The sequence below is a fragment of the Pungitius pungitius genome, chromosome 19 (genome assembly GCF_949316345.1).
Source record: "Pungitius pungitius chromosome 19, fPunPun2.1, whole genome shotgun sequence".
In the NCBI taxonomy this organism is placed as follows: domain Eukaryota; kingdom Metazoa; phylum Chordata; class Actinopteri; order Perciformes; family Gasterosteidae; genus Pungitius; species Pungitius pungitius.
In genome coordinates this window covers 7,101,986-7,128,173 of record NC_084918.1, presented here as the reverse complement: position 1 = coordinate 7,128,173, position 26,188 = coordinate 7,101,986, and the positions used below count along the sequence as shown (strand labels likewise).

Genomic DNA, 26,188 nt, shown 5'->3' with positions numbered 1-26,188 from the left:
ACTCCTCAATTACCTCCATTACCTCAATATAGTAAATGTAGAGTTTGTCACAACCCTGCACGCCCTCCACTACAGTGAATGTGATTGCAGTGTAACTAGTCTCGGAAATGACAGCGGTTGATGGGAGTGTTAGTCGGTGCAGTGAGTTGAGCGTTGCATTGGACACACGGTGATGTAAAATGTACAGAAATAACAAGTGGAGGCAAATACCGTTTCTCTTCAGTAACTTTGTTCACTGGGGATTTCTGTGTGTGTGTGTGTGTGTGTGTGTGTGTGTGTGTGTGTGTTCATGTGTGTGCGCTGTCCCCCTGAGAATTTCCCGTGACGTGACAAGCTATTATGTAATAAATCCCGAATGGTTATGTGCACTCGTGTCTAACTATGTTAGTGTGTGTATGTTATTATACAATGGTACATTGGGTATGTTGGATCTGAAACACCTGTGCAACATGGATCAATGGCTCTTAAGTCTCCAGATGAGGTGAATTCAGATAAAAGTCATTGATTTACAAGTCCACAACAATTACATTACATGGGATGTGGGCTTTGCTAAAGGTGCGGCAGCTCAATATCACAAAGAGATCCTCAATAAGTCGTTGCTATGCTTGAGCCACTCCAGAGGCAGCAACAGGGGATGGGGAGGGTGGGGCTAGGGACCAGAATTCAATTAGCTATGCAGCACAAAAAACAGAACATACTCTCTTTTAACTTTTTATTTCTTTCATATATCATTTTAACTGTGATTTTTATTTTAGTGGCCCGTCAAGATTTGAGTTATTCATTATGGAGCTATATACTGAAAGATTGTAATCTTGCAATATTGCACTATATTTTGATTAAGGCTGAAAGCAGCAATTTATGTCATTATTGAAATGTCTCGCTTTGTCTGACCTACACTCAACGATCCAAAAGTATTCAGTTGCAGAACCACGTCTCGAAGCTATTAACTTGATTGTAAAAATTGTTGCAGTTCTTTTTTTTTGTCTTAATTGATTAGAAGCTGCAGCATTAACCGACATAAAGTTGAATACTGCCAAAGATTAGCTCACTGAACTCCTAAACTAAGTGTGACTGTCTCACTGTAACTATTCTGACATCATCCAACCATATTCATACACAACATTGCATACATTATTCCAGAGAAGCGTTTCTGCTGCCTGAAGCGTTTTTTCTTGATTTGTGTACCTCCTACCGCGCTCGTGTGTCTTTGACCTCCACGTACCAATGTGCACCGCTAAATCTGTTGAGCGACCGTGATTGGCTAGCTAGGCCGCTCTCACTCCAGATGTTCACGGATTGGATTATGGAATCATCACGTCTCTTGTTGATTCGGCGTATTGCTTTTGCACTTTGAATCCCCTCGTGAAGCCTGCAGCGGCTCTCGTAATCACGCTCATAGATGACTCTGTAATCTGCGTGTGTGGCCGAGTCTGTGACGCATTTTACTTTGTGAGATTTTTATATGGTTGGATTTTCAGTCGCACGTCTCTTATTTAGCCAGTGAAATAGCGTAAAAGGGTTGATTGCATGATCGTATATTTTTTCAGCTGTGGGCAGATGTAACCTAATGCTCCTGTTGGCTTTGCACTGGGGAGGAAATTGATGGTTATGATTGTGCGTGCGTGTGTTTTGTGTGCGCAGATAGTGTGGTGAGTGGTGGCAGGGGATCGGAGGAGAGAACACAAATCATAATTAAAACTATTCCTTAAGCTCAAGTGGTCAGCAGGCAATGTGACCTTCGGCCGCAGCTCGGGATGTGGAGCCTCGTAGTTTTAAGTGAGACTTACCACGCAGTGTCTTTCTGTGTGTGTGTGTGTGTGTGACTGTTTTTGCGTGTTTTGCTGCCCCCACGTCTCTTTGTTTTCAGCCGAGTTGTAAACCTTTTCACAGTGTATTCGCTTTGCCAAAGCTCACTTCGATTTGTCACATTTTTTTGAGATGTTACCCAAGCGGTGGGCTGCAGTGTGGGTTTGTTCATTTGCTCATTAATACAGACCAGATGCCTGGTTGGACAGCTTGCTCAAGTGTCTCGGGTGGTTCCCGTGGTTACTGCCTCACCGCCGTCATCATCGTGTCGGCCGTTTGTTGATTTCCTTTATGAAGAAGTGGAGTGAAGAGGCGTTGTTGGTTTTACATTGTGTGTAGTCATCCTTTAAGGCTTGAGCGATGTGTCTGGTTCCGGTTGGAGACAAAAGACTAAATACAGCACTATGAAATCACCTCAGTGTGTCCTTTATTAACACTCGTTCCCAGTCGGTCTCATTATGGCACGTCTAACTAATGGTGCTTTTTCCATTTCTCATGCAAATACGGTGTGTGTGTGGTTGCGCGTGTGTGTGTGTAATAACACAGTCATTTGCATGAGAGGTACCCCGTTTTTCTCAGGTGTTGGTCCAAAGCCTTTGCCTGCATATGTGTTTGCATGCATATGTTGCAAATGTGGCTGCATAGCCGTGTAACAACATGTCTTGATTTGCATCAACAGAGTGTGTTTGCATTGGTGTGTGTGTGTGTGTGCTTCTGTTACATCTCGTGAGTGTGAAAACAGACAGATGCTGCCCGACTCAAACACACATCCTCTGGATCCTGAAATCCGTCTTGACTTCAGAACGTTGACTTAAGTGATGCTTTTTTATGCAGTGTTTTAAGTAGTGTTTTGCTCATTGCATCGTTTTGGTTTAATTAGTCATTGTGTCAATCAGATAATTCACACAGAGTGAACCACTATTTTGATAATAGATTAGTTGTATAAGTCAAACAAGAATATTAAATATTCCTCTCTTTGAATAGTCATTTAATTATTATGTTTTTATTGTTGTGAGTTTTTATTTATCTTTTCTTATTGCTTATTTTTCCTCTTTATGTTGAAGGATGTCTGTTGTATAAGCCTGTCTCTAATATTACACATCTAATCTATACATTCTCACCTTTTTTTAGCAGAATCATTTATCAGAATTTTATACACATCATTTGCAGCACTGTCTTTGTTTTTTTTGTTTGCACACTCCAAGCTCTTGGGTGAAAAAAATGGTGTTAAAAATGTTGTCAGTCGCTCGCCGTCACTCAACAGACGGAATTTCATAATGGCTTCAAAGAATATGTCCTAAGCTTAGATCGATCACCTCGATCAATCAGCTCAATGCAGATTTGAGAACCCTAACATTTAGAGAAAAAATATTTTGAGAGAATCAGAGAAATTATCAACCATGAAAATTGTAAACTTTGCATCCAGTAATTTGTCTCGACAAATTGTCTTTAATTCCAACCATTGAGTTAATGGCCAAATTCTCAAGTTAAGTTACACAGTTACATTACACTGCGTTGGGTTTGAGGTCCTCCAGCATTGTGTGCAGTGAGGGGTCCATTCATGAGGTGATTTCACTTAGGAGTTTTGTTTAGGAGACATCAAGGCTTGCAGCCATAACACCTGATTTTTTAGGTTGTGTTGGCTTGATTGACAGCTTTTTCGGTTTTAATAGTGTTAAACAGTTTCCTCATCCCTCCTTAAACTGGCCTGCCTCAAAGCCACATTAGAATCACATCCAGCCTTGAAAACGTCATAGTTCCTGCAGTGTGTGCAGTTGGGCCACCATCGCCCTCCTCCCCCTTTGTGCCATTAGCTGTATCAGCTGTGGCCATGTTTCACCAGCAGTGTTGACACACAGAGCACAGAGCTGAGGTCTGAATCCCTGCCGTTGCCCTTCACCAAAACCAGAGGGATCATCTCAGCAAGGGATTCTATGTCACTCTCTCAACGTGCCAATGAGGTCTCACGTTGCAGTCAGAGGAGTGCGTACCGCAACTTCAAACACAACAAAGCTCTAGACGTGTACCACAAAGAAAAATACCAACACAGTGTTCATTAGAATGAAGTATTCGGTAAATATTGTGGATTCACAGTAGTTTCTGAAAAGCACCTTGACACCTTCACACACTAGCATCCTGATACAGAAGCACACACACACACACACATACCTGTAGCCATGCGTTTTTGGATGAAGGCCAGTTGGAGTCTCGGTGGAGGTTTTCAGTGCAGAGCTCCTGGATAGAGAAACACCAATGAGAGAAGATTAGGTATGTTTCTAATCAACAGACAAACATGTCAAACAAATTCTTCTCCTTCTTCTCGTCCTTTGTATCATGAGTAAACGCTATTGTTTCTTTATCATAGAGATTTAGATTTATAAGAACATAGTTTCAAAATATATTTTAGTCATGTTTTCACCAATTTAAAAAAAATGAATCAGTTAATTAATGAATCAGCATTTCTTGAATGAGTCAGCCTGGACAGACGGACCCAGTGGTGGTTTCATATTTAACATACAGGCCTGTCATCCTTATACTCTCTGGAAAATGAATGTATTTCACAAATGCTGCATCATCAACAAGTCATATCCTACAGTCCTGTGCCTTTAGTCCTTCTTGAGGAGACCTGCATTCTACAATATTTTACAACAGACATAAGTATTTTCATTACTGGACCCATCCATGTGTCATTTCTCCTCATTGATCTGTTTTCCTGCACCCAGCCTTATTTTAATTTCTTTTTTTTGCAACTGCATTGCCAAACCACCAGCTTAAATACAGCAGCCATGCCCAAATATTCTCATTGTACAGCTCCATAGCTCTCTCTTCAGGATAAAGTTAGCTTATCTCATAATAACAGCCATTTCGTCTCCCATTTAAAGCCTCATTTGCCGTAGCCATTGTCCCCCACCACTGCGGCCCGTGGTAATGTGAGCCCAGGCCGTAAACCCAGGAATAATTCCTGAATAATTTCAGAGTCTGTTTTAGCTAACGACTAATGGTGTTAGTCACGCTTGAGTAATCCTGAATTAGCACCAGGCGGGGATTCAATAGAGGGCCTGCACGGATATAAGAGATATGTGCGGGGCAAACTAAGTGCTAATTTGTGCAGAGTTTGTTGCGCGGCACTGCTCTTTTGGACCTGGGGTCCTTTTTGGGAAAGATGCAGGGCAGTTATTTCTGTTAATGTATAATATCCTTTCCCGAGTAGAATTGTTCACTCTGAACTGGAGCGACAGACGCAGCGTAGTCTTCAATCGTGCCGATGTTTACCCAGGGGCAAGGTCAAAGGTGATCTTCGATATCTCATACTGTACATGTCAGCGTTCGAGTTGTCCAGCTTGGATGCATTGGCGGGTGTTGGGGGGGAACTGTTGCGTGATGGAGAGAAGGAAGATGAGGGAAAGAGGGGCGGAGGGGGGGGGCGTTATTGGAAGAAGATAAATGGTGGAGGAAGGCGGGGTGCAGAACTGTGTCAGCATATGTGAGGGAGATTCTTCAAGTAGGCCACAGCCCGGGGAGTGATGGACTGAAGCTTCACTCGGAGGAATACGCACACACAGCACAACCATGCACAACAAGCACATAATGTAATAAACACGTGTACTATATCCTGCAGGAGGCCCAGTTATGAACAACCTTAAAGGAGGCGGCACCGTCTCGGGAGCCTGGGTTTGAAATTGAACCCGGCAGTAAAATTAGAGGGACGGAGATGCATAACTCAGCAGTTCTAAATAACTGAGTGTCGTTATCTTCATCTTAAACACACATACACACATAAAAAGAGCCGCAACCGCCCCACTGACCGCCGCTCTGACTGCCAAACTGACTCAACACTTTAACAAACAGTTCATTTGTCACAGTAATGAAAGGGCCACGGATCTCCCCAGGTCTTCATCGATATCATCTCCCGAGCGGGGCTTCGGTCCAAAGCAATTACTTACAAAGCATTTGTGCCTTTCTGCATCCTGTATCACAATTGAAAGAAACTGGAGTGTGTTTCTGTGTGTTTTGTCCGTGTGTTCGTGTGATATTTGCATTTGTGCCAGCAGGTGCGTTTATGGATTTAAATACTTTTAATACTGCTTGGACCCCCGGGACTCCAAATGACAGGAGGTCAGGCAGAGCCCAAAGCTAGACATGAGCAGGTGTTGCTTTATATTCAGGGGCAGAGCCACTTCCAGTAGGTCCTCCAACTTTTTTCAGAGGTCAATCGTTAGCTTGCCTACTCTTGTTTGCCCAGACTATGTTTTGACGTTTATGTGTGACAATGCATTACATAATTTGGCCTGAAGAAAAGTTTGTCCCTCTTCATACATCCTCCTGCACGTTCTCGATGGGCATTGCAAGCTGCATACTCGCAGCGGCATGCGCATTAAAGGTGCTTAAAGCAATTTGTATTATCAGCAAATGAATGTGTGCAGTTTGAAAGGGGTTGCACGTAGTCACTAAACCCTTACTACTCAATTTCCTTCAGCTTCAAGAAGTGCTTTAAGCCCGACGGTGAATATTGGAATTGTATTGTATTTCAACTGTGTGTTTACCGCTTGTTGCGCTGCCCTCTGACAGACAAAAATGAACAACCGCCGCGGGTTTAACAGTCCGTGCATTGCGGGAGGGACGTGTGTAGCTCGCTAGTTGGATTCAAAGTGAACACTAGACGACAATTCCCGAAAACCAACCAACCAGTTTGTCTCCTCGCTCCACGGGCCCATGTTTTCTCGCCTCTCATTTCACCCTCGTTCCGCTGCTCGATCGCACCTCTACTCCCATCGCTCTCCGCCTGTCGCCTCCCACGACCAGACATCCTGTCTGTGAGCAGTCTGCACTGCTTCCTGGGTCTGCCCCGTGACCGCTCCACCTAAGGGGACCTGTTGAAATCCCCGGGATATGTCAGGGGGGGGGGGGGGGGCACGCTGCATACATTCATGACGCATTCATACCTCCTTTCATTTGCCTGCACATTTGACACATTTCAGAAATAGAAGCATTTATGTCCTCGCGGCAGCATGTGTGGCAAGTGTATGTCTGCGGTCTGCATGGCAGTGGAGTGATGTAACTGGAATGCTTTAATGCCCGTTTTAAACAGGGAAGTGGTCTTCAATGAGGCTATGAAGCCGCTTTTAGCCCCGCCGGTGAAATGTGTTTTTTAATAACTTGCGGAGAGAAGCAAAGCATTGTGCGATATGTTATCATTTCTTTAATCTTATTTTTATCTGCAGCTGGTCAGTGTTTTCAAAAGGCCATAAAGTGTGAGAGTGTCCTTTGTCAGTGGGTGAAACGGGGACCCGTTCCAGCATATTTCCAATGTGTTACTGTCCCAGTGCATAAAAAACAGGGCAGCCCAGAGTCCAAGGACAGAGGAGCAGTTTGAAATAGAGACATCTGTCCGTTGGGGTCACTCTGACAGAAACACAGAGGGAGGGAGGGGAGTAATGAGTTTGAGGGGATGCAGCGTCAATGGGCAGATGAAGAAGGGTCGGAAATAAGAACAGGAGCATTGATTGAGGGAAAGGGGGGGAAGATGGATCAGTGGGATTAAGAAGGGCACCAGGCACAGCTGTCAAAACTTATACAGAGCCTTGGACAGTGCATCTGGATCCGCGCATTCCCAGTTCCACTGTCATGTATTGTGTAAGAGGTGCACATCAGTTCATGCATTAAATTCACTGGCCTTAACTTAATATTTTTGCATCATTAGTTAGTTGGTAGTGGCAGTTTGTTGTAACTGTAACATCCTCCTTGCCGATGAATATGTCCTTCTATAAAAAAAAAACGTCTCTGTGTTTGTACTACTGTGTTTAAATGTACATTATCTGGCGGCCACGTTTTTAATAATAATAATATTTAATAATATCTCTCAGCACTAATGATTAAGCTCACATTGATTCCAGAGCGTCTCACTATTCTGCCTTTTGGTGTTTGAGCATCAGCACAGTCCTGTAGCTGTAGTTAAGCCACTGCCATGTATTTGCATGACTTATTTTATATGGTGTTTATTGAGTAGAGCTGATAGGGCTCCAAAAAAACAACAATTGAATTGAAAGGCCAGCTGCTGACTGACATGGGAATCAAACCCAGACATCACTTCATCGCCTGCCGTTTGTGTTTAAGTCAATAACTAAGAACGCCTTCAGTTTGAAGCTCCCTTTTATTGGGAGCACCTACCTGTAGATAAACATAGTCTTTACTGTCTTAAATTGAACACGTCCACAATGACATCACTGCTTTTCTATAATCTTTTAAAGGATGAACCATTTTAATGTTCTGTCTGAGTATGACCTCCTGATTTTGTATCTTATTCTTTCATCTCTATGTTTGTGTGTGTGTGTGTGTGTGTGTGTGTGTGTGTGTGTGTGTGTGTGTGTGTGTGTGTGTGTGTGTGTGTGTGTGTGTGTGTGCGCAGCCTGTTGGGCTCTGCTCCAGTGTGGTTCAGCAGCAGTGCAGGGCTCCACTCTGGATTAAGGTCTTGTTTGGATGTGGCTGCGCTCCATTTGGAAAATCAGGATTTGAATTTGCGATAGAAGCACGAGGGGAGATGTTGTGTTATCTCCCAGAGGGACAAGCTGACTGATACAGCTCTAAGATGGGGAGAAGGAGAGGGGTATGGAAAGAGTTGAGGAGCAATAAAAGAGAAAAGGACAACAGGGGGATGATGATGTCAGTGTCATGGATGACACGGAGGCCTACAGGCCGTGTTACAGACCAGTTATGTAATAGTTGCATGGTTCTAGATTTATCAAACCTTTTTTTCAAATGTGGTGCCACACATCCTTTTTGTCTTCACCTTGTAGTTACCGTGCCATTTTACTGAAGTGTCTGTTGGTGATTTTTCTTTTCCAGAACGGCCCACGCCAGGACAAAAAGCGAGGCCGCAGACCAGGCCGCCGTCTCTGCTGTGCACGACTCGGAAATTGCCCGGGCGGTTGCTCGGGAGCTGGCCCCGAACTTCTACCAGCCAGGTAACCTTCAACCAGCAGTCACACCTGTCGGATATTTGAACGGGGCAGTGCGGACATCCCACAGTCTCAGCAGCGATGCGTAGATACTACTAGATACAAGGGGTTAGGGAGGTTAGTGTGTGTCATCAAATACAATACTTTGACAATACTGTTTACATTTTCATAAAGGTTTTCTGACATTTAAGACAAGACGCGATTGAGAAGGGGATGAAGTTGAATTGTTTGCTAGGATTTTCAGAGAAGCTTCAAACACATGAGTTTTTTACTCCTTGACAGTGGGACATTTACCTAGCTCCAGATTTACAGTTCCAGGACTGTAATTAAGGTTGCAAAAGTATCGCGGATGACTTCTCCGGTTTACAGGTATTCTCCATGGAAACGTACACTGGTACATTTCCCGAGATACAAGCTCTACTTGCACTCTTGTCAAAAGCAAGAAGAAGGGCAAGATACTTTCTGCTCATCGCCAACGTAGGCGCTGTAGTGGAGTGTGGAATTGACTTTCAGGTACGGTATGCGCGTAAAGGTCAATGAGACCTGCTTCTCCTCGTACCAAGTAGTTCTCATGTTTCCCCTGCGTGGAGGTTTAACAGGCCCGCTGCCATCCTACAAAGCAGCTCGCAGGGTGCTGTTGACACTGTTTAGTTCATTTACAAGGTAAGCAGAGTTTTACGAGGCAATTCCAGACATATTATACTACACAAATAGTGAGGGATATGAATCGTCTTCCTAGAACACAAGGGCACAAAGAGGGCAAGGCCAGAAAAGGGTTATTAAAAAGATTTAATTTAGCATTACCTTTATTTTTATTTTCAATTGATTATTGTATTTTGCGGGAGCACCTTAAATTCCAAAATATACATGAAGAAACGACAAAAAAAAAACATTTGTCTATCATCCTGTTCAAACAATATTTGCTTATAAGTTCAGAATTTAAACAAAGCAAGCTCATATATTGAATTACTCCTTCCTGTGGATGGATAGGACCCACTTAAGTGCTGTGTCACGCCTGTTTTATTTTAATTTTCATTTACAGCGTAAGATCTGGCCCCTGCCACCGTTTGTTGTATATTTAGGCGTATGAGCGAGACGACCTTGGGCTCAGGCCAACAGCCGCCATAAAATAGTGGGTGACACACAGATTGACAATGGGACCCATTCAAGCGCGTCGCTCCACTAAGCCGCCGAAAGGGCCAGAGACGTCCCGCGGCTTGTTTGTGTTGTGGAAAACGGCGATCATGCCTGGCAGGCCGGGCTACATCCGGGTGCATCACAGGTCCTTGCCCTTATAAGTCAGATCATGAATGAGAAAGCAGGCGATGTCATAATATTGCCCGGCAGTATTCAGTCCAGTTATGTAAACGTGTGTGGTAAGCCCGGCCAAAAGCCAGACGACCAGGAATGAAAAACAAAAAAACATTTCTAATACGTTAATATTCTCTCTGGTTTTACAAGAGTTATATTATATATATAAGTTTGATTCTTCCAGGACATAAGAGCACTTTGGTGCTGTGGCAGGTTGGACGAACCCTTTCCCCTGTGTGCAGCGTCCTGGGAGAAATGACCACCAGTGTTACATTACATTACACCACATGTCATTTAGCTGACGCTTGTATCCAAAGTGACCTTCAATAAGTGCATTTCAACACGTTGTTGTTAACCTCAAAGAAGAAAAAAAATTCAAAGAACAAAAATGTTTCAGTTTTGTTTGTGGATTTGTCTAACGCGACGCTACGGTGACACAAAGCAGCTCAATCGGAGTACCAAGCATTACAAGGAATTTGTGTGACTTTCCCAAACTAATCTGCTTTGCTTCCTCAATGTCTACCTCTGGAGTGGAGATATTCTCACTTACCCCCCCCCCCCAACCCACAGCTTCATATGAGTCCACTAAGGGTAACAATCGCGGTCTAAACCCCTCGTTGTTTGTAATTGGCATTTCAGACTCATAGCAGATTATCACCCATATTGAGAGTATGTACTTCAAAAGGGAACAGCGGGTCACAGGGAATGGGACCCTGACCTTTATGATTGGTTCACACACAGCAGGGGGGGGGGGGGGGGGGGGGGGGGCGGCGAGGGTTATCGAGGCGTGGTCTGAGCGGTGACGTTAATTGCGCTATATTCGGTGGCGATGTGTGCTCACTGGGGTCTAATGGAGACATAGCTGAAATCCTTATGCACTGAGAGGAGCTCGGCCCTCGCGCTACTCCCCTGAGCTGACGCAGTGCAGCTGTCCTCTCCCTCAGCCGGTCGTGTCGGGGGCGGGGGGGGGGGGGGGGAGGCGAGCCCTGTTTGACCCAGTCAAGGTAGACTTTGTCCAGGTGAAACCACGAAAGCCTCAAAACCAGACATGAGCAGGTGCTGCTTTATATTCGTGGGAGCAGGTAGAGTAAGTTTCAGCCGAACTTCAAAGTTATGCAGCAACTTCTTTCAAGGGTACGGCCTGTTAATTATTTCTTTTCCGAAACAAGTTTCCAAAGCATTTCTGGGAAATGGGGAATCTGAGTAGAAGTAGAAGAAATGCTAATTTCCCAGGAAATGGTTCTCATAGCTTTAGAGCTATGTTTAACGCTTGTTTATTTCCACATCCAGATGTGACTCTTTTCATTCAGTGTCTCCCAGAAAGCCCTGTTTCCATCAGTCACATGTCAGTTCTTTGCATGACGCCACTTAAAGCAAAGCAAAGGAAGACGCTGATCCCACGCAGCCGGTAGCCTCAGACAATGGACATACTATATTTGCATGTGGGTAAGTGTGCTGAAGTGCTCATTAGCATCCCAGTTTCAGGGCCTTATCCTTTTGATAATAGTGGAGATACTAGATGCATGTACACGCGCTCATGTAACAGTAGCGGAAGTAATTTGGCTGAACAATGACAGCTCCCCCTGCCCATCTGCCGCTGTGAGTAGGAGGAAGAAGGAGAAGATCTAGAAACAAACAAACTGTGTCATCAGTATTAAATATAAAGGTGTAGAGTACATGCTGAGATAACATCCCACTCAACAGTCTACATATATAACACAGCATGACATAAAACATAACCAACTATGAAAATGCCCATGGCTTCCACTTGGAAGACATGCTATTTGACGAGGAAACACTAAAGCAAACAGCTGGCCTTGGGATATGTATATTTCTCTGTAGCCGTTGGCAGCTCTGTGCATCTGACAAAGAGGAAAAAGCACCTCTCACCATTCATGGTAGCAACAGGCTTGGGTCAGTGTTTGATTGTCACGATAAACAAGATTCATAATGTTAAAATGGATGTTTCCTTTTAGTTGAAAATAGACTTCCTTTTCCCCTGGGTTCATCACTGTACATAGTGTCCTACTGCCCCCCATATGGATCTGCCATTAAACTCGAAATGATGTAAAATGGCAACAGACGTGATTGCAACACACGCCGGACCCCCCCCCCCCCCCCCCCTCCACTTCTTCCCCCATTACACACATACTGTACATGCATGCGCACTCATACCGAGGGTGCCCTCTTGCTACTGCTCTTCATCTCATAGTCAGGTCAGCGGGGGTCTTAAAGAGCCAATCTGTCTGTGTGTGTGTGTGTGTGTGTGTGTGTGTGTGTGCACTTGCAGTTGTTAGTTTGTGGGGCCATGTAACAGGGAGAACACCAATCTTGTGGGGCCCAACAACCTTGTGGGGCCCAAAATGAGGGACCCCACTAGAATGATCATCATATATGGGCTCACAAGCCTCCCCTGACATGCCTGTCGCTTTTTTAGCACATGTCTCACAAAGTCAGAAAGTATGGAAAAGTGTGTGTGATGTGTGTGTGGATTTTTTACTCACTAGTGCCCCAAGTGTTGGAAAGGTGGTATAACATCACACACACACACTTCCTGGTGTGTGTAAGGGTTCAGCCAATGAGGGGCCACTATGAAATCTCGCGAGATTTTTCGTGAAGTCATTAGCGATATCTCATGTCTCAGCAAACCAAAGCCATGCGGTGTTGGCTGCTCAACTGGGAACTTTGCAGAGAATAAGGTAGGTTTTTGTATTAAAGTATGACTTTTTTTTATCTGTTTCTCAATCTGTACCCACAGTATATTAATGGATTAATAAAGTAGCACTTTATTCTGTAAATTACAATTTCTTGATGCTGCTAGCTGCTAGCTAGCTATATATTGCTAGCTTCTACTGTTAGTTTTAGATCAGAAAATGCTAACTGTTAGCTACAGCATTGTTATACTTAAGATATTTTTTCTGATGAATAAATATAATATTAACATTTGTTATGACAACGCGATTACTGCCGCATTATTTCACAAAAACCGTAATCTCGTTACTCTGAACGGAAAAAGTGTGCCGCTTTGGGTGACTGTCAATCACAGGATTTTCCCGCGATTGTCACTTTCGGCCAATCGGAGGCTTTGTTTATGTCTGTGGGGCGGGTCCAACAGCATGTTAGTGTGGCTTAGACGAACGCATGCAATCTTGATGAGTTAGGCTGTTGTTGACTGACTGCAAAGGCTTAGAATAACGAGTGCAGCGTTGGTGAGTAATGATTGTTATGGACTGACTGCAAATGACGGCTAAAAGGATGGTGGACACGTTTGTTTCATACGGAGAGTTACGACTCCGTTCGCGGCTACGTAATTCAACCGGGGGCCCGGAAACATGCATAACTGATAACCTCCGTGAAACACGGAAATAGGCGTTTTATTAGCAGCGTGAGTCACTTCTTAACACACGGGGGGCGGTGTCTGTATACATCTGTATTGATGAGTTGGGCTTGTTGTTTGACTGAGGACGGCAAAGGATGGTGGACACGTTTGTTTCATACGGAGAGTTACGACTCCGTTCGCGGCTACGTAATTCAACCGGAGGCCCGGAAACATGCATAACTGATAACCTCCGTGAAACACGGAAATAGGCGTTTTATTAGCAGCGTGAGTCACTTCTTAACACACGGGGGGCGGTGTCTGTATACATCTGCGCCGTTTGTCCCGTGGGTTTTACGTGTACGTCTGTGGGCGTTGCAGCCCTGAGAGTAAACAAACTATCTCAAACAGCTGACGTGAGGTGATAACAGTGCTGTAAAACTTGATTTGATGTGTGAAGTCATTCAAAAGATGTTAAAGGATCTTAATAAGTAATTATATAAGTAATTTAATTTGCAGTGTATATAATAGTGTGGGGTTGTGTGCACACGTTACAATGTGATCATTTAGAGGAGTTTCTAGAAGGGCTCAATAAGCAGATAGCTGTGTTTTGGGGGGTTTTCATGGGGCCAGAAGTTACGATGCCAACCATGCAGACCGAATAATATAAGGATTGCACTGGTCAGACACTCTGCCTTGGTAATTGATCCCAGCATGTAGATAATAATGCGTATGTTCTCCTTTGTGCATTTTGATAGTCTTGTTATTTGCTTTCATCTAGTTTGTAGACTTGGTTCTGCAATAACAAGTGTTAAGGAAACCAGGGCCCTGTACTATATAGCAGGATTCAGGGTAACAGCTAACAGTTTCACTCTGGGTTTCTGATATTCTCTTATTACCCAGTAAATTGCTAAGATCATTTATGCTGAACTTAAAACCTCCTCTAGAGAATGTGATGTTAGAAATAAGAGATCAACTCACAGCATCTATCAGTAAGTGGAGCTTTCTTGTTCGGTAGTTAATATTACACAAATACTAAGTGGTCAAAGTCATAATCCTGACCAAGTAACACAGTTTAAACAGATTCTAAAACAGACTTCTGGCAACAAATCACTGTCTGTGCTAATGTGTGTCAATTTATAGATTCATTATATCACTGCTTCATCTAGATCCCGATAAGGTTGGCTAAAACGACGTGTGTGTGTGTGTGTGTGTGTGCGCAGTTACTTTCAGGCTGAATATATGTTTAAGCCTCTCCACTTTTGTCAAATATTATAGTTGTGCATTTATATGTGTCGCTTGGCTGACAGCATACTTGTCTGGGTTTTCGATTTAAAGCTGGGATTCAGAGTTGGTGATCGGAAAATTGATTACAACTATGGTGGTGATTCACAATGGCCATTGCGTCAAAAGGTGTGTTGGTTATAGGTTTACTGATTCATCGGTTTGTTAATCTGGGAGATTATGAAGTTTGAAATCTGTTTGAATTGGCTCATTAATTCAGATAGTGTATCTGATACTGATGGTGTAGTCTCAGATCTATAATAGATGATATATATTAGTTATTGCTTTTTATTTTAATATCAGGTGAGAAACCATCAGGGTTTGGTTGTGTCAGTAAAGACAAGGATGTTGCATTTACATCATTAAATTAAACATAAATGTTGCCAGTACAATAGTTAAGAGTAAATCAGACACTTTTCTTGACAGAGTTGTTGAGATAACTATACTATTGGGAAGTTCTAAGTATGTTCTTTTTTTAATATCTCAATTATAGGTGACAAACTATGAGGCCCCTGCTGTGGCTATAGAGACAGAAGACACCCTTTCAAATCTGTCTTCCCATGAGGAATCCAATGGAGAGGAAGCCATAGCCCAGGTAAATATGTAATGTACACACTGCAATTCTGCACGATGCAATTCTATTATCACGGTATGATGGTGTCAAAATTGCTTTTGTGTTATAGCTTTCCGTCAGAAACATTCATTGGGTTATTCTGTAGACTTTAAATTGAAGGAACAGACCGATAACAACCCTACACATTTTGTTTCTAGTCTGTCCTTTATGGGGTCCTCCTGTCTTTATCTCCTTCTAAATAATTTAAAGTTAACCTCGCACACACACACCAATGTTTCTAGTCCACCCTTTATGGGGCCCTCCGTTTTATCCAAACTATAAGTATTTTTAAATACTTTTAACAACACATTTCAGGATCTAACCTCAGGTTTTTACAGGTGTAATTGTCCACTTCCTGAGCTGATGCATGTTTAAAAGGGATATTTTAAACATGATGCACTGCAGCCCCAAAAATGTTGTTGAGGGGTTCCAACTTACACACACACATGTTTCTAGTCCACCCTTTATGGGGCCCTCCGTTTTGTCCAAACTATAAGTAACTTTTAATACTTTTAACAACACATTTCAGGATCTAACCTCAGGTTTTTACAGGTGTAATTGTCCACTTCCTGAGCTGATGCATGTTTAAAAGGGGTATTTTAAACATGATGCACTGCAGCCCCAAAAATGTTGTTGAGAGGTTCCAACTTTAAACACACATGTTTCTAGCCCACCCTTTATGGGGCCCTCCGTTTTGTCCAAACTATAAGTAACTTTTAATACTTTTAACAACACATTTCAGGATCTAACCTCAGGTTTTTACAGGTGTAATTGTCCACTTCCTGAGCTGATGCATGTTTAAAAGGGGTATTTTAAACATGATGCACTGCAGCCCCAAAAATGTTGGTGAGGGGTTCCAACTTTACACCCACATGTTTCTAGTCCACCCTTTATGGGGCCCTCCGTTTTGTCTAAACTATAAGTAACTTTTAATACTTTTAACAACACATTTCAGGATCTAACCTCAGGTTTTTACAGGTGTAATTGTCCACTTCCTGAGCTGATGCATGTTTAAAAGGGGTATTTTAAACATGATGCACTGCAGCCCCAAAAATGTTGTTGAAGGGTTCCAACTTTACACACACATGTTTCTAGTCCACTCCTTATGGGGCTCTCCGTTTTGTCCAAACTATAAGTAACTTTTAATACTTTTAACAACACATTTCAGGATCTAACCTCAGGTTCTATAGTCAATCAGTACAGGCAACGATAACATTAATTGAATTTTTAAGCCAATATTTCTCTTCAATATCTGTAATATCTTCTATACCCAGATACCACTATGGTAGAAATGGATGTGTCAGAAGATGACCGTGTGACATCCCAGCAACAACGTCCACAGTGTATCCCCAAAACCGCCCAAAAAAGTAATTGGAAAGAAAAGGTGAGTTTAGATGAAAAAAGGAGAATGAACATGAGGTTTGCCGATCAGGTGAGCGAGAGATCTCTGAGCTCACATCAAACACTTGAATAGATCTTCTAATTTAGTAGGGAGACGATGCTATGGCGCACTAAGGAGCTCCAAGGATGAAATTGTTTTATTAAACATAGATCAATATGTATTTTGGAGTCATTTCTTATAATGACTAATTGCGCCCTAGTCTGAAAGCATACAGTAATCTGAACTACAATCTGTCCAAATTCCAACTAATTCATTACTGCAATTGATGATCGATGCAATAGTGTTTCAGTGGCAATTAAAATGTACAATTCTTAAACATGTCAATTCTGTGCTCCTTTTATGTCTACTTAGGTAAACAAACTGCTATCAAAAGAACCTGGACACCGGAGGAAGCGGCAGCGGTGAACAGGCATCTACGGAGATGCATTACCATGAACAGTGTTCCAGGCAAAGAGGAGTGTCAACAGTGCATTAATGCAGACCCTGAAGCTCTCCGAATGCGAGACTGGAAGGCATATAGAATCACTACTTTGAGACGAAAGTATGAGTGTGAACTTGCTGATGCACCATCATATTGACAGTGTTAACAGTCTCTTCTTGTGAGGCCTCTTTGTAGGCAATGATAAAGTTAATCTTGTCCCAGTGACTTTTATTTCTGAACTCTGAACAATTGTCCAATGAGTAACTGAAACTATTCCGCGCCCCCACAATCAAACGCCTGCATGGGGAGATTTTAGCTTTTACTTTACTAAGTTAATAAAGACAAGAGAACATATTATGTGTTAAGGAGTTTATTTTATGCAATGTCGTTTGAGAAATGGTACTAGGAAAGCGTTGAGTAGTGTTGAGCTGTAGTTCATTATATTAATGAAATTTTAATGCCCCATATACCTTATGATGATCTTTGGTTACAATGACATCGAGCCCTACAATGTCTTTGATAAGCAACAAAAAATATGTAAACATGTTATTTCAATCAGAAGACATTGTGTCTTGCGAAGATACAAAGTCTAGAAATGGTTGTCTTGCTAAGATATTAAAACTAGGATTGTGTATGTGTGTGTGAAAGTGGGACTCGCAAGTTTTGAATGTTAGAAACAGAACCCCACAAAGTGACAAAAAAACTAGCAAGAGAAAAAAAGTTCTGAATTTTAACAAATTAAAGTGATGGTAATTATATAGATTTTTTTTTCATCTTACTGGATTTTTTTCAGTGTTGTAGCACTGCCAGAAAGGGTGGATCCCACATTTGGGTAAAATAAGTTCGGGCCCTACAAAGGAGGAACACGAGTATGTGTGTGTGTGTGTGTGTGTGTGTGTGTGTGTGTGTGTGTGTGTTTTCATTGGCGCACGTGTATTGCCAAGAGTGCACTGGAGCAGAAAATGCGCTGTGGATTACCATGAGGCAAACTGTCAACCAAAGCTTAGACAAAATCGTGTATTATTAACCCCAAAGAGACGACAAGAGATGTTATAATGGTTGATTTCATTCATAAATTTGTGCTTCTATTAGAAATAAATAGTTTTTACGATTAATGCCAAGGCCCATTCAAATGCCCGTCCTGAGGAGGCTGCAGACTCAGCATAGCTGATGAAAGTTCAAATGTAAGAAACACCTTGCCTGTTTGGGTCCCGTTACATGTCCAGCTGACCTGGAAGGCTAATCTCCCTTCTCTCGTCACAACAAGATCTACAACATATCAGTTGCAGCAAAACAACCAAAAGTAGTGCGATTCCTCAAAGTAAAATGTCCAAAATGTTTTTCCTGCAGCTTTACAGTTTTTCAACAGTTTTTAATGACTGTCGTTGTCGCACTTGTATGTGAATGTGAGGCTGGGGGTCAATTTTGAGCCAATAACTATTCAGAAAATGCCTGCAACCCCCTCGCAGGAATCTGTCCCCCAAACAGTGTGAAACTGCGCCGACCCGCCCACGAAGGCCTAACTCTTATTGAGTTATGGTGTGAAATTAAGCACTGAGGATATATTAAGCCTCAAAGATGTTCAAATGCCCCTGCAGTCTTTTTGTAGTGGCTCTTATTGGTGTTGTGGCCACCGTGAAACCCATTAGGAATGCCACGCAGCTACAAAATACTTTGAGCTTATGAGTCCTGAAGGCCCAAAAGATTCGCCAATGAGGCTGTTTACTCTGAAATGGCATTGGGTGCACTCGTTCCCTTTTTTCATTGGATGTTTGTACAGCTGCTCCTTGACAAGATACGAGTGAAACGCTGAATTGCAATATGTACACTAAATAAGCGGCAAGCAAAAGAGAGGCGATTCGATGGTCCCTTTGATTGATCCCTGCAATGAGCCATTTTTAAACAGAAACTGTCATTCAATACTGACACCTTACAGGCCTTTGTGTCCACACATTAAAGCACATAATATCCATATGGAACATTCTAAACATACAGTAAAAGACCAGTGTCCATTTATACTACCTGTGTCCACTAGCACGTGAAGGGAGAAAAGGTTAAGAAGTCATGAGTATGATGAACGAGGCCTCACTGCAGCGTAAGGTGGATTCTCTTTATCTGAGAATGTGGATGTGAGATGGGCCTTTCAGAAAAACAGCCTGCTGATGAAATATAACTGCTGATGATAAAAAAAAAAAAAAGTGATCCTACGGAGGAGGCTTACTTAGTGAAATAGTGTTTGTGACCCTGCATTAATCAGTCTAGTTTCCCCTGTCTCCCTCCAGTCTTTGCAGAATGATTACATTTATAATGTTGATTCATGAATATTTTAACTGAAAGTTCAACCGTGCTGAGGGCCGGCTCTGATTTGAATCTAGCTTGCGGTGTAACTCTCCAGTCGGGCAGGATGGATTGCAAATTAGGAGTTCTCTGTAGGGCTGAACCTTTTTGAAGGAATATCTAATGATGAATATAATGAATGAATAATGACTGATTTTTTGCAATTACGACATGATTTGCAATATAAGAGTGAATGACAATCTTTCTAATCTAATTAATGGATTATTTTAAAAAATATCTAATGTCTGAAATGAGGATGGAGATTAATTGATTCATATTTGAATGCACAATTTGCCATAAACAAATAGTGCGCCTTCCGATATTGTAAAGTTTTGTACTGGGCCAGACTCTCGGCCCGAGTGCTCCACTGTCATAATCTAATAATAATAATAAATAAGTGGAAACTGCAGGAATTTCTGGATTTTGCTGAAAGCGTCAACATAGAATTGTCTAAATATCATATAAGGGGGCATTTTAATCTTTTCGGGGCATGTATGTTACACTCTCAGGGTATGTGTGAGCTGTAAGCAGGCGCTTCTCATGTGTTATCTTTCAAGTCAAAGTGCTGAATAACCCTTTTCATGAGAGGTAAATCCCTGGTTAGAAAACTATACCGTTTTTAAATTTGAATTCAGAATTTCCCAATTCTTTTAGAAGAATAATAGGAAGAATGCTTATGGTTAGGCACGTATCTATTATATTAATGCGTGCCACCTCTCTCACCTCTGCAGGACTTGACTACTTAAAACAACCCCTGAAGGAGCCTGTGGAGATTAAAGAGGTGCCTGTTGAAAAGAAGGACGGCTCCCATAAAGATTCTCCCCACTTCTACCGCAAAGGTACCACTCCGCCCCACTCGCCCGTCACCAGTCCTGTGACCACGCCTCCCCCCTCGCCTCACTCCAGCAAGAAGAAAGGTCAGCTCGCCAACAGCACCAGCCACAAAACCAGCAGAGAGGAAAAGCCTTCCTGCAAGACGAGCAAGGAGGAGAAGTCAAGTCATAAGACAAGCAAGGATGAGCGGTCCAGTCGAAAGCTGAGTAAAGAGGAGAGGCCGCCGGTCACCGATGGCCCTAAAAGTTCTCACGTGCACACCGAGGCCTCAAATAAACCCACTAACGCTCAGCAGCCGACCCCGGCGTCCTCGCCACTTCCTCCGACGTTGCCAGTCAATGGCCAGCTCCACAGCGAGTACCACAGTTACTACGTGAAGACCCCTACCAGGGGCCCTCCGCCGCCGGAGCCCGAGGAGGACCCGGAAGAAGAGCCCAGTATGCTGGACCTAGCGCGTATGCCCCCACAGCCCCCCAGGTCCTATAGTATCCCCCCCCCGAAGCCAGCCTCCCTACGGGAGAACAAGAGTGACCCAAAACTCAGGAAGCAGGATTCCCTAAAGCCAAAGAGCCTCGCAGACGCAAAGAAAGCCAGTATGGAGATTGCAGAAAACATGGAGGAAACAGTGAGTTTAACAATCATATCTCTTTATTGTTGTTGTAGATTATTATATGATACCTGATCTTTATCACTGTGTTTTGCAGGGTCCTAACTCGGTTCTTGTCGCTATGGTGATGCTGCTGAATATTGGCCTTGCAATTATATTTGTCCATTTTCTGACATGATGACACTGTTTTTATGGTAAGTTTTTTTTTCTTTTTTTCGTGACACCCTTACTCATCAACCGAAAATGAATGCGCGGCAGATGAACAAATATATTTCTAAAGATGAATCCACCCACTGTACTCCATGTCGTCTCCAATATGTGTCTCTGAAATGCAACAAGCAGCTACAATAAACCCAAAGAAACTGTTTTATGTTGCAGTGAAACCATGGCAACCGGTACGGTTGCATCGCCGGCCTTGAGGAAAGAAAATGGCACCAGTGAGACACGGGGGTGGCCGTAGGTGTTTTAGGAATCGGCGCGACACCCAAGAGAACCAGGAGGAAGGCTTCACCACTACCGACCCGTCACGGGCCTTCTCCATGAGGGCCAGCTCTGTGAATTAGCACTCCTTTGGCTTCTCTGAAAGCTGAGCTGAAATGTTGTGTATCGTGAGAGTAAAAAAAAAAATGTTTAAAAAGAAGAAAAAAATCTAAATAAGTTTCAAAATGCAACCAAACATACACAGTCTGAAAAAAGAAAGTAATTGAAACCCACTCGTGTGCCGATCCAAGCGCCGGCCCTCTGCAGGCCACCGCCTTGGCAGAGGGAGCGCTGGGCAGACGGACCTTGCCGGAACAGTGTGGAGATGCACTTTTAGATGACGGGAGCAAACAGCTGCCTTTCTATTTTGCCATCTGACGTTTTGATGGGGAGATGTGAGCCCGGGCGGGTGGGGGGGGGGGGGGGGGGGGGGGGGAGTGTTGGGTGAGTAAGGGAGGGGCGGGGGCGGATAGGGGCGCGGACGGACGCGTGCTCGGGTGTTTCGGAGCGTTTCTTTTGGGGCTCACGCCTCTCTTGCAACAGGAAGCTGGGCACGGCCGCTGCCAACCGTCAGTGCTAGCACGGTCACTCGCCAGTCTTACCCTGTCCATCCAATCATCGTCATGTTTTAACCCCCGGATACACTGCTTTGAAAGCTTCCCCGTGCATGGTACAGTTTTAACATTTTGTTTTTTGTTTGTTTTTCTGTTTTAATGTTTTGTTTTTGTTTGTTGTTGTTCTCTGAATGTTGGTTACTTGCAGTCTTGTAGTTCAAATGGAAATTTCTTCTCCTCTCAAAATGAGGGAATACTTTTATTTTAACATTTGACTAATTTCTCATAATTCAGTTGTAATTTGACATTACATATTCAAAGTGCAATATGTTTTATATTGTTTTTTCAAATACAGCTTATAGCATATTTTGCCAAAAATGGGTTGGGGTATATTACAAAAATCCTATGATGAATTTATTTTGATGGACTCTCAAAATTAGAATAGACCTGTTTTGGATGTTACTTATCAGCCAGCATTGTGTTTATGAAGGAGATTCACACCTACCTAGCTCTTTAAGAGTGAAGTAACAAATGTCTTATGTTATTTATTAAATCAGAAGGAAAATGAACCCTTTTGCTCAAATTCCTTATTTCTATCCTTTGCTTTCAATGTTTCAGCATACCACTAAAATGCAAAGAGGCAGTTCACGCGACGGGTTCACCAGGCCCGGCAGGGCCTGTGTTCTCGTGGGACTGGATCGACACGGTCTTGTGGAAGTTGAATTTATTCAGGTTGAGGCCATGGGACAATGCGGCACCAGGGAGAATGAGAGATGCCTTTATAAGTCTTTAACTGTTTACCTCAGAAAACGATGAGGAGTGGGAGGGAGGGAGGGAGGGAGGGAGAGAGAGAGGGGGGGGGTGAGGTTGGGAGATGCCATCCTTGTCTTAACTTTGTCTTGTGGGAAGGATACTTTCACTGTTGTCATCACCTGAGTCATGCTTTTAACTTGCCTCATCGCAATTGTTTGTAGTCTTTGTTGCAGGTATGGCATGAGTTTCTTTGATTTTAAAAGTGGTTATTTATATGGTTGACATATACAGTATTGTCATGAATACCCAGGTTGATTATTTATTCAACTGAAGTGATTGTGAGCATTGGTCATCATAAAAAGTGCTTTAATGTGTCTGTTTTCTTTGCTGCAAATCCGTTTGGAGGTTTTATTTGACTGTCTGTGCAATGAGCAGCACGTTGCATCTGTTAGATGGTTGCAAAGTGTCCACATAACTAATTATCAGAATATATTCAAACGGTGGAATGAACAACAAAAGCAGACCAAGACACTATATTATTTTAAAAGAAAAAATGTTATATTACAAATGTGATTTCCCCCCCCCCCCGCCTGTCTTGGCTAAATCTTTACAAGAGCAAGGTGAGGACTGGAGTTTTGCGAGAGTTTAACAGAACAGCCTGTCCATAGGGTACATTTCTGAAATGCAACATTGCATGTTGGAGTCATTTATATATAGATTATTATATACTATTTGTAAGGATTTTTACAGAGCACAATCCAGAATCTGGTATGAGTTGGTATTTTTCTAACAATTTGCACACCTGTATTTTGACAATGAATATAACTTGTTTGTAATTGGTTATGTAATGCACATATGGAAAATGTTTGACAGTGGAAAAAAAAACTTTATTTCTAATTGGTTGTACTGTATGTACCATTTGGGGATGTAAAAGGCAGATGTACTTGTTGGAGCATTTTAGAATATAACGAGGAACTGCGCGAGACTTTTGATATCTCAAGGTTCAAGTTACCCCACTGATTTGTGCAAAGTCTTTGGAGATCAATATATGTGTATAACAATAAAGATGTTATGCCTTACTAAACCAAATGTTGTGTATCTCTCACTGTTTTTTTCTCCTGAAAAACAAACACTTAAGCCCCCCCCCCCCAAATAAACAAACATCCATGGAACGTAATATATTTCAGTGACGTTCGGCTCTGCATCGCCAGGTTTTGACGTCTCGTCCGTGCTTAGCCTCCCAGCAATGATTGCCTCATGATGACCTTCTCATAATGAGATCCAAGGAGGGGTGAGGGCAGGGGGGTACGTGTGAAATCAAAGTCTTCGTCGGGGTCTCACATGTGTGGTGCTGGCGCGGGGCAGGTGACCCAGTTTGTCTCTGGTGAGATTGTCCTGTTTCCACTGCGGATCGGCCTTGGATTAGTGTAGTGTTACACCGGCCACGGGCACCTGCCCGGAATCAGCAACGCCGTGTCTCGCACTCGCTCTGCCCTCTGCCCCGACCACGGCAGACGGTGCAAAACCAGCCGAGTTCCTTCATCTCACACGGTTTGCATAGTGTCAATCTGATGATTGGGACAGCAGTAGATGCCAGATCATATTGCTATTTGTTTAGCATAATTTTGAATCGTGTTGGTTTACATTGTACCACAGATTAGAATATGAGTTGACATTGCTACTAGCAATTATAGTATCCTAGGAATGTTTCCATATAGATTACTCAGAATAGTGTGTAATTCTGGTACATAAAACCTCCATATGAAGCCTAACTTGTCAGTAATAGTATAGAATATCTGTGTTACTATTCTGATATGGCACAGCATGCTGGACAAGATTTTGTTGCACAAGCAGTCCTAGACATATATAAACCAAAACCATATAAGCATATCCTACCTTCGTAGAAGCCATAACACTGATTCCATTTACCGTTATCTTTATATTCAGCAGTGGGGGGTGTACCACACATTCAGGACTGAGACACACAAACTGTATTTAACATGTATTACAGTTAGGTTGCATTGCACCATGGTCTGTTGCCATGATTATCTTACTAGCTGGTAAGATAATGTGAAAATTGTTTCTCAGGTTTTAGGAAATATTAATATATACATGGAGGAGGACCAACAGTACGATGGCAATGATCATTTATGTTTGTCTTTTTTTATTTGACTTTTTCATCAATGTAATGATACATTACTTTCTAAATCAATGACAATTTTCTCTTAATCATTAAGATTATTTATTCAATTATAACATATCACATTCTATTTTGAATATCAAACAATGGCATACTTGATAAGCATTTAGCGGATGCATGGGGTCCTCTGATGTATGTGACCAGTTTGGATACATTAATAACTAGATTTTTGAAACTACTGAATTTGTTACAAATGATTCTTTTTTAATTATTGATTGTAAAACATTAAAGAAGTTACAACCTCTTAAAAAGTAACAATATCAAGCTAGAAATGTTTGAATTCTTTCCCAGCCAAAAGCAAGTCCATTATTTGGCATTTTAAAGCACAATAATGTAATTGTAAGCAGAGGAAAGGCAATTCATTAACCCTTTAGTACCTGTCAACAAGAACAACAAATCCTTGTTAGCTCCTTAATAACTGGTAGATGAACAGCTAAAGAAGGTATTCAACAATAATATGAACATATTTCCAATGATAATAAATTGTCTTCATACGTTTTAGACTGTTACACACTTGTTAATACGTCCATTCTTATATTATTATTGATGATTCTAATAACATTTGATCTGTGTCTGTAAGGATTGACTTGGACAGACAAATCTGGAATATTCTCACTAAAATGAAAGCAAGAGTTTTACAGTATATTTAAGTCCCCTCTCTGAGACCAAGCCTTCTTCTTATGACTAACAACGCAACTTGCTTGTGCTTCTAAAATTGGATTAAGGCTAGTAAGCAGTGAGAGGATATCGGTGTCCGGTGTTTAAAAAAAACTGTTGCTCAGATATCAGTATTAAGCAGATTCCCTTTCCATGCCTTGCATAGCGAGCTTAGCTTAGCATCACTTCATCCGTCATGAAACCATAAAGCTATCATTCTGTCATGCAATGTAAACGATTATGAAGCGGACACGCAGCGCTTTCTTTTTCTGTGATATGCTGATGATCCCACGTGCCATTTTTCATGCAGTACAGTACTTGTCATGTCCTGTTTATTTAACGACATGTGAGCTACGGTGAGGGTTTTATCGTCGGGGTCTCTAGGGTGAGTCATCATAGTTCAAACAAACAACACGGTGCATTAGCCTCAAGCTATTGAGAGTAAATGCCTGTCAAGTCCATTTATCCTTCTGTTATGCCGTTTGAGGCGTTCGTTCTTTGTGGACAATAAACACTGTTTAGTTGAAAACAAACATGTAAAGAGTCTATTGCTGACTTTTGAAGTCATTTCTCTTAAGCAGCATTCTGTGCCCGTGACTCAGTATTATTTGTAAAACACTTTTTCTTCATGGTTTAAATATACATCGTGTTGGTGGG

The 26,188-nt window shown here is 42.4% G+C and overlaps 1 protein-coding gene and 1 long non-coding RNA gene across 7 annotated transcripts in view; both read left to right on the top strand.

Annotated features, from left to right (window-relative positions):
* jph1a (junctophilin 1a) overlaps window positions 1–21,771 on the top strand; it is a 31,127-nt gene extending 9,356 nt beyond the window's left edge. For 2 of the 3 annotated variants that reach the window (XM_037455820.2, XM_037455821.2), the window contains 4 exons: window positions 8,650–8,768; window positions 20,178–20,905; window positions 20,985–21,081; window positions 21,266–21,771. In XM_037455820.2, the coding sequence (XP_037311717.2) occupies window positions 8,650–8,768; window positions 20,178–20,905; window positions 20,985–21,065 (928 nt within the window). In that variant the 3' untranslated portion in view covers window positions 21,066–21,081; window positions 21,266–21,771. Of the gene's footprint in view, window positions 1–8,649; window positions 8,769–20,177; window positions 20,906–20,984; window positions 21,082–21,246 lie in introns of all 3 variants that reach the window. The other variant, XM_037455822.2, reaches the window with a different exon arrangement.
* LOC134107470 (uncharacterized) lies at window positions 12,410–18,032 on the top strand. 4 transcript variants are annotated; one of them, XR_009942740.1, is made up of 4 exons: window positions 12,410–12,772; window positions 15,167–15,268; window positions 16,561–16,670; window positions 17,040–18,030. It is a non-coding gene; the product is annotated as an uncharacterized LOC134107470 (long non-coding RNA). The 4 variants fall into 4 exon arrangements; XR_009942739.1 differs by lacking the exon at window positions 12,410–12,772 and adding an exon at window positions 12,849–13,282; XR_009942741.1 differs by lacking the exon at window positions 12,410–12,772 and adding an exon at window positions 13,290–13,677 and having other exon boundaries at window positions 17,040–18,032.
* Window positions 21,772–26,188: the final 4,417 nt, after the last annotated feature.